This window comes from Varroa jacobsoni, unplaced genomic scaffold, assembly GCF_002532875.2.
Source record: "Varroa jacobsoni isolate VJ856 unplaced genomic scaffold, vjacob_1.0 scaffold_468, whole genome shotgun sequence".
NCBI classification, from domain to species: domain Eukaryota; kingdom Metazoa; phylum Arthropoda; class Arachnida; order Mesostigmata; family Varroidae; genus Varroa; species Varroa jacobsoni.
This window is the reverse complement of record NW_019213370.1, coordinates 165,014-180,116: the sequence shown is the minus strand read 5'-3', so window position 1 is coordinate 180,116 and position 15,103 is coordinate 165,014. Positions and strand designations below refer to the sequence as shown.

Below are 15,103 nucleotides of genomic sequence, written 5' to 3'. Positions count from 1 at the left end.
AAACAATATTATTTCATAATGGCTTTTGTTTTGCGTTGCTGATGTAGCTGTTTAACACTATTGTGTTCAATGGTTGTCTAGCGAATGCGGCTGGGTATTCTTCGATTGTTGTAGTAGTATAATACATGAGACGTCGTCGACATGATCGCCATCTTTTCAGGATATTTGATTTGTTACTCTGTGTATTATTATTATTCCTACTGGTACTAGTATCTACCCATTGTAGAGGCTTCTGACTCGTACTACATACGGTCTAGATAAAGCAGCTTATATCAAGTAGTCATAGTATATAACACGTAACAATGTTGACTATACTAATATGATGACTAATATCAAACTAGTAGTCAATAGATGCTTCGCAATCGGCTTAGCAATCCCACCATTTGCAGCCGTGCTAGCAACACCACTCGCTGATGCTGACTCATCGAAGAAACGTATTAGGTACTAGCCAATGTGAACTGTTGCTACATTACAAACCTTCGTTTTGGAAACCACAGAACAGATTACATGTCTTCAGCATATATACGGTCGATTGGAAAACGAAAACGTGAAAATACATTACTTGAAAATATGATCTCAGGGGAAATCGTAATTTTCCATTAAAAACCCTTTTTAAATAGATTTTTTTTTATAAAAACTGGGTTAGGGATAATTGCCTGCCGTAAACTTTACAAATTAGAGTGAGAATATGACTGAATTTATCTCCCGGGTATAATGCAGGATTTACTTCTGGGCTGCAAGAACATGGCTATCGCACTCTACAATTTATTTGGTTTTCGATCTTTCGATGAGTTGTTGCCACCGATCCCACGTGTTTCACGGTTCACGACCACTATCTGTGGAGTCACTAGCCAATTTAGTGCAATTTCTCTCTCTCTCCCTCTCTCTCTCTCTCTATATATATATATATATATTTGTTCAGGTGTCCACTATTACAACATGGCTGGTGCTCTCGTTGCGGCACGTAGCAAAGAGGATGTTTGTCGTTGTTATCTGGGGTGGGCGTTACTTTGGTGGATGATAAGAGGTGGTGGTCGGGGCTTTTTGTGTGTTTTGGGTGGCAACAAGGGCGTCGTCTGTTCTGGCCGTAGTTGGGACCCAGCAGAACTAGCGCTGCCAACAACGGCTGTTAACGCGTTGGCACCCGTCCCTGTAGTTGAGGCTGATGCACCACCTGCGATTACTGTTACCCCGGGAGCGACGAATGTCCCCACTGCTGCTGTCGGTATTGTAACCGCCGGTTCTAGCCCTGCTAGGACGGGGGGTGATCCGGCCGGTTGGCCCGGGTTAGCAGCAGGACTACTGTGTTGTGAATGTGGCCCAGATGATACGGGCATCGCTGGCGTGTGGGGCGTAGCAGGTGGGACTCCGGACCCTGGTGCCTGCTGTTTTCGCGGCGGTAGAGGAGGAGGCGACTCGTGGCCTACGCCCCGAGGCGGAAGCGCCGGCGAAGTCGAGTCGTCCCTTCGAGCTCGTGGAGGCAACGGCGGTGGCATCGGATTTACTATAGCAACTATACCAGCACCACTGGCCGTGGCTCCGGTCGACAGAGTTCCTCCAGGAACAACTCCAACAGCCCCGGCGGGAAGCGATGTTCCCACCGCGTCCGGAAATGCGAATCGCTGCGAAGCGTGGCTTACACTGCCAGAAACAGTTCCAGCTCCACTTCCAGCTCCAGCGATACTGTTACCGGGGGCATTTGGCGACGATGGTGACGGAGGAAAAAAGACGCCGCTAAGCGAGGCCGGATGCGAGTGCTGTCGTTTGTGAACAGGCGGGGGGGCGACCGGTTGTGATCCTTGTTGTTGTTGCTGTAAAGACAGCGACAGCGACAACTGGTGAATGATCTGGGGGGCATGTGGAACAGAGGAGATTGGTCCGTGCGGCATCGAGGACTGTTGCTGCTGCTGCGTTTGCTGCTGCTGCTGTTGTTGACTAAGGTTACAACCGCCATGAGTTGAGGCTGGATAATGGTGCGACTGCTGGGGGTGACCCGGAAGCCCGGAGAGATGATGGTGATGTTGATGATGATGAGGGAGTGGGTGAGGTGGAGGGGGTGGATGGTGGTGGTGGTGGTGCGAGAGTGGGTGGTGCGGCGGTGGGGGGTCGAGCATCGGAACTAGAACGGGCACATGTATTGTATCGCCAGCCGATGACGGTGGTGATGTTGGTGTTAGTGGCGGTAGTAGTGAGACGTCCTCTGGTGACTGTGGCGGATTTGGCGATGTAGCAGACGACGTCGAGGTTGACGAGAATGCCTGAACGCCGGCACAACCACCGGTAGAAGTGCTTAGAGGCATGTGGTTATGGTTAGTTGCAGACGCATTATTTGATACTGAACCGAGACCTGTTGCACACGAGGTAGCGCTAGTGGCAGTGGCAGATGCCGCCGTTGCTGCTGTTGCACTTGGGACAATACTATTACTACTGCTGCTTGAGAGGGTCATAGCAGACGACTGGAGTACGGCTGGTACTGCGGGCCGAGTCGTCTGCCGTTGGGTGGCAACCTTGATGCCAGGAGATTTGAGCGATAATTCTGGCCACCGTCTGGGCGCTTTGAGTGGATAGCGCGCGCCACGTGGCTCAATCTGCAATGAGCACTGATACAGGTAGTCGTTGAGCTCTTTCTCCGACTGGTAAGCCTGCTGTGGGCTTAACTGTTCGAGAAAGACACGGATGTTCTTCTCGACGGTCAGATTGTATGGCTGATTTTGGTACTGCTGGATCTCACCAGTGATTTCGGCGACTTTCCGTCGTTTCGAGAAGTTGATGAGTTCAGCGCCGTCTGCGACAACGATCATGTCTGGATTTCCCTCTTCGATATGTAAAATATTCGTCAGGTACATTCCCAGGAACGGCACACAGGGCGGATTGATCGAGCGTAGACGTTCCTGGTACTTCCTCCAGTGATCGGATTGAAGATCAAGAACGTCGTCGAGTGCTTTGCGCAAAGTGCTACGGACCGCTGCCTGCGTGTGCTCTAAGCGGTGAACAGGCGCTGACTGGAGCGCCGACGACACGGCGAACACGCCCGTGAAATTGTTCAATTCCTGCAGCACAACCATCATCTCAATACAGCGCGAGACGACAGCGACTCGTTCTTCAAGGTTTTGGCATTCGACGATTAGTCTCTCAAGATAAAACGAGAAATCAGACGAATGATGAATGATTTTTAATAGATTCGGCGAAGTGCGCTGTTTGTCTTTTTTTGTCCAGGCCGCGTTCACTAGCTCAGACGGCTGAACGGCGCGATACAATTCAAACTCTAGGAGGGTTAGTTGGCGGGCGACCTCCACCGGATGCAGTGTAAGTAGATCAAAACGGTCGGTCTCGCCAGGACGAGCCAAATACCATTCGAGCGGCGGGGGTTCGTGCGAGAACGTCAGTTCTTTCGCTGTGCCTTGTTGCTCCTGTTTGCGTTGTACGGCTTTCGAAATGGAATCGATCCATTTGCGCATGTTTTTGCCAGACCGCGCGTCAGCTCGCATCCGTTCAAGAAAGTCACGCAACTCCTCTAGCAGACGGCGATCACGTTCAAAATCGTAGTAGTGATGCTCTATCCAATGCCGTATCACGTTGAGAACGCGCACCTGTACCGGTTGCTGGTACTCCTTGCGGAAGCGCTTGGCCATCTGCTGTGGCTCAATAGAACAGGATTCGGCTTCATCGGCATGGTCGGGATGGTCTGGGATGTTGTAACGTTCGACAAGTAACTCGAGCAGTTCACGTGGTTGGCAGAAACTTCGAAACGTCGTTAAAAATGTGCGCACAAACGATGGGTCGGCGTACATATGAAAAGTTAGACGTTCGACTAGCTTGTACAGGGTAGCGCCTTTGATTAGCGGCACGCCTCCTGTCGATTTTTCTTCGAAGACGATATTCGCTGGAAGATCCGGTTCGGAGAACTTGTAGTTATCTGGCAAACGCAACGGGTGTTGCTTCTCCTCAGCGCTGAGAATCGAATCGAGACTTCGCTCGAGGTAGGATCGAGTGTTGACGGCTACTAAACTTGCTAACCAATTCAGCTTGTCCTCCGCAGATTTGCAGACTAGCACAATCGTACTTTGGCCGCTTCCCGCGCTCCCAGATCCACCGTCTGGCCGGCCAATCAGTTCAAGCGCGTGTCGCACATCGTCGGTGTCCGCGCGATCTGCGACCTCCATTTTGCGTATAAAAAACTTCTCCTTTAGCTTATAGCTCTCCCGATCTGGCTGTCCTCGGCTACGCGACTGTGCACTGGCCGGCTTGCAAAGCAACAGCAGACCGTCAAATAGGAATGCGTAGCGCTCCGTTGGCCGACGATTGCTGCCGGCTGCTAATTTGTGCAGGGGGCCTTCCAGCACGAACTCCTGGCACGTCTGGGCGATCTCTCGCTGCTGAAGCTCCGACCAGCCATCGACGCAACGCGATAGTTCGTTCAACTTATGCGCCGCTGAATGGCGGAGGGCACTGCGGCGGCGAAGGAACAACCCACCCTGCTCAATGGACGCGGCCGACGATCGTTTCAATGGTGAATTGGCCACGGCCGCTGTCAGCTGAGCCTTGAGATGTCCAATAAGTCCGTCCGTTTGTTCCAGACTTTCGCGATCTTCCTCGTTCACAGCCAGCACGGTCATAGCGCGGATGGCATCAAAATACGTTAGGCAGTGGAACACGGGCGCCCAGAGTAATCGGGGCATTACGTAGCGCGCGGCCAACCAGAGTCCGTGGCTGGAACGTTGCAGGGCTGCATGAACATAAGGCCGCTCAAGGAGCTCCTGTAGGGCTAGTGCCGATTGTGGTGAAGCCACGTGCTCGGCGTAGTCTTCAAATACGTCAAACTCGTAGCTCTCGGCCATATCGTAGAAACAGCTACCAAGTGCTGGAACCTGATCTTCGTCCGTCATCTCGACCACATCCTCGAAGCTAGACAGCAGAGCCGCCGAAAATTCAAGAATTTCATCGATATTGCCAAAAATCGCCCGTAGCTCAGCGGGTTCGTCTTCCACCAAATCTGCGTTGTTTTGTCCTTGCGCTTGGCTTTGTCCATAGCCTCCTCTACCGCTACTAACGCCTTGATGATCTCCCCCAGAAATACTCGGTTGACACAGCTGGCGAAGCGTGTGCCGGAACACCTTAGTGATAAGCTGCAACGTCTTAATGTGTTCTCTTTCCTCGGTAAGTAGTTCGGTCACGTGGCTCGCATACGTGTTCTTTTCGGGAAGTTCGGTGAGTTCTGGCGGCCGTTCATCTGCCCACTCTTCACCGGTGAAGCAGAACAATTCGTCGAGAACGGGATCAGCGCACATTGCTACCCGGCAATCCTGCAGCGTCACTTCACTATGACGGATGTTTTTCACGTAGTTACCGGTTAGCTTTAGGATGTCTCTAGCAATATACTCGAGTACCGCACACACAAACAGACTCACGGTCATCTCGACCTTATGGCCAACGAGCTCGCGGACGTGGGTATGTAGCCGCTCAACTGGCAAGGTCAACCCATGACCCGTCGCAGCGGATCCGCCCGGTGTTCCAGCTCCCGGCAACCGGGGCCGCCGAAGCGTGCTTCCAGTCGTACTCAGCGCTGACGCCCGCCATCGTTCCAACGCCTGCAGGGCATCCTTTGTTGCGACGTGATCAAGTGGCTTGGGAAACGTACGCGCCACTCGATCTTCGACTTCTTGCGTAGAGTGTGGTTTCCCCGCGCACAGCGTTGCCAGTAACCGCAGTATGAGGGCTTCGACGTAGTCAAGCGCTTCCGCGCTCGCTGTTAATGTTGGGTGAACCTGACAGTGCAACTTCTGCAGGGCGGGCACAAGAAGGCCACGCCACCGCGAAGCTGCTGCAAGCGACCCCTGTGCCTCGTTGAGGACTCCGCTTCCGTCATTTTCTTTGTGGTCTTTAATATTGTCGAGTGAGGACTCGGCCGATGGCGAGAACATTCTCGCCATGGTCGACTACCAGCGGCGGCAGCAGCAACTTGCGCCGCGAAATAGACCACCGAAGCAGTAGCACGTCAAGCATTAAGGCGTAAACTGCCAACGTTTTAACGTGCACGGCCACTGGTGACGTCCAACAAATGACCACCCGCGACCTTCCGTAGCCTGCAACCACCCAAATGTATCTAGTTGACTTTGTGAAATAGCCACGTTTGTGTCTGGATAATGGCCGATAAAGTTGTCGCACAGTCAGAACATACTGATGAAGCCGTCAGTCAAGCTTTTCTGACTACCTCTTACGGCCGATTGTCGGTGATTGGGTACGGTCTTTCCAGCGTTAGATAGGAAGCGTGTCCCAAGCAAAAGGCATATGTACGCGACCTTAAGGCATCTCGAATGCTTGACTCCTCCAAACTGGTTGGTTACAAATATTTGTTACACCTGTCACGTTACACGATGCCAAGAGGTCATGCAATCAACTACTTACATTGCCCCTGTCGTGAAAACTGCCACTACAACGACAACGTGAAGACTAGTATTATGAGTGCAGGAATTAGTGGCAAAATTGTAGTGAAGGTGTGAAATCAGAAATAAGTGCAGACAGAGGCCGATAGTTTGTGTAACAATAGGAACTGTGAAGTTCTTTAAAGATTTTCGTCTTACGCCAAGACTGTTTGTCTGTACAGAAGTGTTTAAATTGCGTGCGTACACGGTAAGGGTTAACAACACATAGGCAACAAATACTTAACAGTAATTAGATCATCCAATGTGGCCGAGCTACTAGCAGCGGAAGAAGCTATAGAGGTCATTATATAGTCAGTTATAGCTGTAGCTCATAGATGCTATACAATGCAATACAACGGATGCGATACTGTTAGAGTCGTTTAGTCTGACTTAGAGTTCACACACAGTCGCATACACCCACCGATGTATATAGATATATCAATACTTTCTCTTTCTCTCTCTCTCTCTCTATATACTTCAAATGTTATATGTACACAGGTGCGTTGTTTTATGCTGATCTCGGGATGTTCGGTCCACTCCAATGAAAAGTTTACGGCAACTGGCATATTATTCAAAGCAAACAATGGAACGAGAAGGCCTATCTCTGTCCGCCATTTATTGGTCTGTTCTCCAGCCCAAGCGGCCGCTGCTTCTTAAGCTGAGGTAAGCATACGCCATAATGATAGATGGCTTTTTTAGGTTCAGCTTTTTGTAGTTCCTAAGCAAACGTACAGTAGCCAACTCAGATAAGATGAATCGCGAACATGCAAGTGGCCATTGAAAATGATGCGGCACCCTACGGAGGCATTTATGCGCTGCGCTGCTACCTGATTGTAGTTCGTGTACTGTCATACGTCAAAGTAGAGAAGACACTTTGAGAAGACGTGATAGAATCGACGCTCTGTCAAACGTGTGGTTGTGGCCCGATATCAAGTCTGAACAGTGAGTTCCGACGGTCAAGTTGCAGTCCTGATCATCATTTCAATAGAACAAAAATATGTAGCACAGAAAAAGACGAGGCTGTTGTATTGTCAGCAGCTCAAAAGAAATTTTGGCATTGCTCATTTTGTAGTTATTTCCTGCAAAATGGGTTCTGGAGCAAAACGACGGTATCTCGACAATAAGAAGATAAAATAGGAAGACTAGTTCACACAGAAAATAACATTAAATACTTGGCAGAAAGTTGAGAAAAACCAAATAACGACACAGTCCGTTTACGGGCTAAGCGATGGCCAAGGAGATCCTCTACCGTGGAATACGCCCTCCAACCTTTTGTATGCTCAAAAGGAAGTCGCAATGTCCAGAACGATGGCTTTCAAAAATCCTTCAAAAGTTATATGCACGCACGTTTTTTTTTTAGTTGTATTATCAGTAGTGTTATGAGTTCTCCTGATATCTTCGTTCTTTCTCCTTCGTGTTTTGTTAAGATGGTCGTAAATGGCGTTAATCTATCAGCACCTATATGTGCCTGCTAACTTAGATCAGGGAGAAATACGGCAAAACATCGGGCGTAGTCGAGCTTCAAAGAGTCAATTTGTATTGCTCCTTGGCATTGTGTTGCTCTTGTAGTAGCATCAATAATTCCGCGACACAATTTTGGGAGACAATTAAACTACATCATTTATAATCAGCACACTATCACAGCCCGTCTATCTAGTTATCAGTGAATTTTTTTAGAGTTTTACGAGTGTTGCCTCTGGACCTACTGAATCCGTAACGTGTAGAGTTGATTGATGAATCTGTAAACCGTCAAAAGTCACTGAGTCTTGTTGTGTTAACGTGATCTCTCCAGTTTTCACGATACGTATGGAAACTATTGACTTTGCCTTGTCAGCGATCTATATATGTGTCCCTCTTTTTCTACAATGTTCCTTCCTTCATATCAGTTTGCCTCCACGTTTATATTGGCCAGAGAGATTATCCACAGAAAGATCCTCTGTGCGCTTCTAAGCATCTCTTCCTCTCTAGCTTAATAATATCATAGTTTGCTGTAGTCTGGTTCCAACTTTTGTTGTTAATTGATATTCTCCGGACAACCGTATGTCACTGTTATCTCACTCGTCACTCGGAAGTTCCGTCATTAAACTGAAGTGACTTTACCACATTGCAACAGCAGAATGGATGCTATAATGATATTAATAATAACAATAGTAATAATAATAATAATAATAATAATAATAATAATAATAATAATAATAATAATAATGACAACCTCAACAATAGTATTATCGAGTCTAATACTTCGTTACTCAGCAATCCCGTTGTTCTGACCACACTGTGCTATTGTGCTACCTTATTGTTTGCGTTCTTATCCCCCGCTGACGTTAACATGCTGGTCGTCTGTATGTTCGTGCGAACGCGTTCACGTCACCCTTCTATGTATATACATCGGTTGTATTCTACTATCCTGTTGTTTCTTTGTTTTGATTGTTGGTCTGTTGCACCTCCTTGACAACGGCGCTATAGGGATGCGTGCGTACATGAACGCTGGCTAAACAATATCACTCTTTATGTTTATTGTTATTATTATTATTATTATACCTGGCACTCTCGCGAACAGAAGTGCAGATAGTGACAGCCCGAGCAGCGTTGAAGTGTGACTCCTCCCGGGATACTGAGATCCGAACGTTTCAGACAATAGGCGCACGCCTTCGAGACGGCGCAGTCCGCGACAGCTAGCGCGTATGGATGACCCTCGTAGACCAGTTGGCCCGGTCGGAACACGACGGGCATCGCAGCAACGTCGGCGAAGAGCTCTCGCTTTCAGCAACGGCGATAGAAGTATGACGCTCAGCAACAGCGCTTAATCGATAGCGGCAATCGAGAGCAGAGTAGAATTGGTGCCGACCAGCGAATGACCGTGACTGGTAATAGTACGAGCAGTGGTGATTTGAGTTACGTGGCTACGGTGAGACGAGACGAGGCGACGCGACGTGAGGCTTCCACAATCTGCGTGGAGATCTAGGAGGATAATCGTCAGTCAAATGGCACTGCTGTTGCTGCTACTACCATCAGTAGACAAGGAAGAACGGTTGCCGGCTTTAGAAGTAGTAGGGCCTGCTAGAGACGGGAGCCCGTAGGCCACTGCGGCTGCGCGGCGGGCTGCTTCGCGTCGACGAACCTGGAAAGACGCAATCGTTGCGCGACTGGAGCTTCTGTCGCCGTCGCTACCGCTGCTGCAGGGATTCCGCAAACAACAATAACCACCTAACGCTGCAGTACGACGTACAGCGCAGTTCACGCTCGCCGTCGTTGATGATGACGTGAACGCTATTGATGATATTGATATTGGCGATGGTGTCGGCTTGTGGACTATGACAGCTGATGCAGATATTTCAGCGATTAGGCGATATAGCCACGAATAGGTGATGCTGTACTGAAGCTGTTTTAGTGACACAAAAACAGTAAGAACAGGTTTGAAAAACAGAGTTAACAGAGTAGTACTACTAAGGAAGAAATAAAATGAGAGACGGAAGTGGCGGCTAATAGGAAACAGAACGTTGATTACCTGCGTCACGTGTAAATACCGCCACCTGTACTGCTATATACATACTGTATATAAAAATCGCATGCAACATATATATATCTGACACGCACGTGCACTATTACTTTATATATGGCTACGCATATTAAACGCACAACCACAGGGATATCAAAAAGAAGACAGAGCTAAATCGATCATATGAATATTCCGTTATATAGAGATAGCAGAATATTTATTCACTGCTGCTACTATTATTATTCAGGCTACCGCTAAAGCGCAGAGCTGTAGCATCAGATCGATCCTTTCAGACAATCGCTCCTGTTGTTACTTATTACTGATACCGACGGTTGCTCTCCTATAGTGGCTCTACGGTTAAGGCTAGCATTAGAAAAAGCGACGCAACTTCCTGCCTGAGAAATATAAGCTGATAAATATTGAATGCATGCAAGTGAACGAGATGTGACATTTGGACCCCCCCCCCCCCTAAAACCAGACCATGACCAAAACTGGATCCCCAATGAAACTATGCAAACAGGAAGGCGAGAACACGCCCCCTTTCACAACCGTGCAATGGCTTAATCGGCAGCCGTACACAATAAGCAGCACCAGCGAAAAGAACAGAAAGGATGGTTTCACAATGTTTTCAATTGCTAGCAGTAGCGATAAAATGTATTTTTTTATAAACTTTATTCTGACTGTATAAAGCGACAAAGGCGCTGAGTTCAGTAAGTTATAGAAAAAAAATATTGATCCATATTCTTTCAAAACAGAAAAATGACAACCGCTGCCTGAATGCCATAAAAGCTAGAAAATGTAGCTTTCATTCATTCATTCAAAAAAAAAAAAGCAAAACATTTGAAATAAATACACAAGAAAAAAAAGCAGTAGAAGCAAACATTTAGGCTCTTGTCAACTTTTGGGATTACATCAGCACAAATAAATTACCCTTACAGAGAAGTATTTTTGGCTAGACGCGGCAGGCAAAAGCGGTAGGAGGTTACATTACTATTGGGGTACGTTCTCTGGCTATGATGAGTTGGCGGCTATAATATGTAACTTGATGAAAAGCAATTACCGATAGGTGTCAGCTTCCTTCTGGAGCACAAAACATAGCTTTCTACAGTAATATTATTCGCTGATCGAGTTTACTTTCGTTCGAATTGTGTGTACTTGTTGCGCAAAACGAGTTTTACAAACCATAGGACAACTTGATGAAGAATTCCAACACCAAAATTCGCTTTTTCTTCTCCCTATACCCTTCTAAAACCAATTCATATCACGAGGACACCCCAATACCGAACAAAACGCACAATCGCATATTTATCTGAGCACGTATGAAATCTATATACGCATTTCCTAGCCAGACTATGAATGACATAATTCTTTCTTTGGTTTCCCAGCGCAGTGCAACGCTCACTCATTCTTGTGTTGTCAATCACTAATAACTCGTTGGCTACAGTGTATCCACAACACCACTACCTCGAACAGCAGAAACGAACATCCTACCGTGCCACCCATGATTAATTTTTTCGCTCGCTTTTTGATGAACACAAGCAGGCTTACAGGCCAAATACAGGCTCGCATAACAACATTGCTTGAGATGAACAACAATAACGACGACAACAGCAGTGACCATTTGAACCATATAGGACCGAGACAAACCGTACGTTCCCCGAAAACCCTACCAATCAATTATTCTATTAATTGCAGGCACTCAGCTACCACTCGCCGATGATGGGTTTCAACGTTTCAAGACACCGAACATCAGCAATATGTACAAGCTGCCGGAAACGGATAGGCAGGATCGTACAAAAAAACTATTGTACAGATGCAGTCCTATCTGACAACTTAACGCCATCGGTTCTAAAAGCTAAAATAGTTCAGAAGTTGAGCGGCTATCCACCGGCTGATGAGACTTTACATCGTCAATATTGCTAGTTCTGCTATTGCTTCTACTGTTGCGTCTATAGAAATATATAGTACACGTTGTACAATAACTTTTTTCAAACAATACACATCTACAGGGTCTGACTACATCATAGTCAGGGTAGACCCCTGACTAACATGCGGGGGAGTATATATATATATATATACAGTGCCATTACACTGCAATGGGAAATTGGAAGCACTAAGTGGACTGAGTTAACTCTTCATAGTTGAAGTTGCTTTCTTGCTCTTGTTGTTCACGTTATTACCATAAGCAAGAGCAGTTGCAAAAAAAAACAAATGCTGGCCGACTGGGGAATGGAGTACACGCGACTGCCGCAGGCAGCGTAAGTTATAGCGCCCCACCCGGTAGTTGTGCTTACTATTCCCGAAAACTGCCGCCTCAATTAAGGACTGCAGTGGGCTAGAGTCTTCGCGCTGGCGGAGACGGTGGCACCCGATGCTATGACGGCGCCCTACAAATGAATTGCCCTGTTGGTTGATAAATAAACCAGCCGACAATGATAAATAGTCAGGTAACGGTGACTAGGGTACTCGTTGTTGATGCTACCGAACCACTGATCGGCTCTTTGCATATAATTGATAGATTGATTTATAAGCTACAGCTGATGTTGCTTGAAACTGTGCAGGCTGCAATGTCTGTTTGATTACTACGTTCGATGAACTATCCTTCCTGTATATATGAATTAGTAAAGGCATACGTACATGTTGCACAGATGTAATATTGAGACCTCTATTAATTATTATATTTTATAATAAGTAATATTGAGTGAAATATATGAGATTCTGCCTGCAAAAAAATGCAGTTCAAGGCTGCAGCTAAAGTCTGCTACTATTTATGACCTACACACACACAATATTAACTAATAGCCTCTATCACGATCATTATTATCACTTCACAATACGCAATGCTGCTGCCGATGCGCGGACGTATTCTTGCTTCTTTCTGTTGTGGTCATTCTTGCTTTCTTTGTGTGTTGCCGTTGCTGTCACGAGTTGCTGCGTGGGGGGGCTGCTGTTGCTGCCGCCGCTCTCCGGAAAACAATAGCTGAACTACATGACAGCATAACGCAACCAAACACTCAACGCGCCAGACTGTGACACGCCCGCGTCAGTTGACGTCTTTTCTCTATTCCCCTCTCGAGTGTAAACGACGTTTGAGAACGTGACAGACGCAAGGCGCAGCTGGTAGCAGCCACTTTGACAGGCGGTTAATTTCGCTGCTGGGTGGTGATAGCGGCGTCAGCAGCAGCACAGTCCCTGCGTCTGCGCTTAGTCGGCGGTAGTATGCTGTCTTCTTTGTTATTGGTGATTAAAATGGGTTGCGATAACAGCGATAAGGATCATCGAAAAATCACTGACACAGAAACAACGACGCCGATGACAGCATTAACAGAATCAGCTTTAAAAACAACAATTCATTTTTGTTCGTTGTATTGAGTATATCATATATAATTAATAAAGCATAATTATTATTGTACGGGGCGCTAATCAAGATTATTGATGATTCGCTCGATGAGTCGATATTTGTTCGTACCTCCTCACGTCAGTTCCTGCCCGCACATTCAACCACACTGGCTGCTTTTTTCGCTCATTACCACGTAACAGACGAACATACACACAAAATGAACGTACAATAAGAGATCGACGAACGAACAAATTCTTGACGCTTCCAGACGCGCGACTGTCTACGGCGACCACCGCGCGACTGATGGTCGCGCCCGCAGTTGACGCGCTGGTACACTATACGACACCATTGTCAGCATTGATCAGCATATCCATAGAGCAGCTCACTTCAGTAGGTACCAACGAACAAATATACAGAGAGAAATAGGACCACACCACAGCACAGTTCCACTCACACAACAAAGGGGTGGTAATGTTACGTTGCTCATTGCCGCCTGCAGTTCGAGAAGCGAACGGGTCGAAATGGGACGGAACGTATACATTTCCTACGACGATAGTGTTTGAAATTTCCACAAATGGTTGATACTGCTACGGTCAGAGGCCACTACGGACAGCGACAGCTAGATCACTACAACACGTTATGATCACCACCACAAAAACAAGGAAGCAACCATTCGTGCCTACCAGTACATTGTTGTTATGTAGATTATTATTATTATATTAAGATGTCACAGGATGGTGGAGTAAGAGGGGCACGGGGTAATGGAAGCGCGGGGTACATTGCTGTATGATAAATGTAATCTGATGACATTTCTTCGAGACTCCACTCGATATATTCGTACCATATAGTAGCTGGGAGAGATTATGATGACAACGGCAACAACAACCCTGCTCAACTTATAGTAGTACTGTGATAGTATTAAATCTCGTGGTAGCCAGCAGTCACTGGCTTTCTCTCTCTCACTACATCTATGTATATATCTACCTATCTGTATATCGCTCTTTTCTTTCACCTTCTGACTTCTCTTTTTGTCTCTGTGGCTGTTTATATCTTCTGTAGGCAGCAGACACACACACATACACACTCACATAACAACACAGCGCATGCCACACTAATCACTTCACTCATTTCTTCCTACTGCTTATTATTATGATGATATACTACTGCTTTATTTCCTTGCCTGCCCACGACGAAGACGACAACGATGAGTGTTGCTGCTGCTGTTGTCGTCGACCGACCACAACGAAAGTGGAGAACGGAACAGTACAATTGGGCAGGACGGCAGCGCAGGGTACGGCAAAACAGAATAAGACAGGGCAAACCAGACAAGTCCGTCGAGCGACAACCGAAACCGACTAGCTCCTTTGCTTAGGTTTGCTTTACTTCGCCTAGCTTTTAGCTAGCTGGCTGGCTAGGCGAGAACTCTTCCCGTGTTGTGCTTTGGAAGCTTGCTAGCCGCTGGTGGCTCGCCGCCGCCAGACGGCGCTGCCGGTATCTGCCTGAGCCCAGATTTCCCGGGAGTCAGTTGCAAAAAGTGGAAGGAATTGCATGCCGGAACTATTTGCGATCGGTTGGCCGGGCTCGATTTCGGACCTCGATTGGGTTCGCACAGATTAGTTGTCTAAAGAAATGAATCGCACGGCGAGAAATAACCGAGCTGGTTGAATCAAACCGCCGACAGGGCCAAGATCGCGCGGATGAACGCGTTCGGCGAGCGCGCCAAAATTTCAATTAATACTGACGGAGCAGTTAGATTCGCAAGCGCGGCCGAAAACAAGTGCCAAAGAAAGGACTAAGGAGTCAACAGAAAACCGAGTGACCGCTTGGTGAAGAAAGATGCGC

General features: G+C 47.3%; 1 protein-coding gene across 4 annotated transcripts; it reads right to left on the bottom strand.

Annotated features, from left to right (window-relative positions):
- Nucleotides 1-6: 6 nt before the first annotated feature.
- On the bottom strand, nucleotides 7-14,921 carry LOC111260722 (son of sevenless homolog 1). Of its 4 annotated transcripts, none has more exons than XM_086968443.1 (2): nucleotides 14,442-14,921; nucleotides 7-9,804 (listed from the first exon to the last, which is right to left on the bottom strand). In XM_086968443.1, exon 2 carries the CDS (start codon nucleotides 5,928-5,930, stop codon nucleotides 990-992), a length of 4,941 nt encoding a protein of 1,646 aa, XP_086824569.1. In that variant the 5' UTR covers nucleotides 5,931-9,804; nucleotides 14,442-14,921; the 3' UTR covers nucleotides 7-989. The 4 variants fall into 4 exon arrangements, with proteins under 4 accessions (XP_086824569.1, XP_022689421.1, XP_022689419.1 ...); XM_022833686.2 differs by lacking the exon at nucleotides 14,442-14,921 and adding an exon at nucleotides 14,103-14,431; XM_022833684.2 differs by lacking the exon at nucleotides 14,442-14,921 and adding an exon at nucleotides 13,391-14,087.
- Between the last annotated feature and the right edge of the window lie 182 nt (nucleotides 14,922-15,103).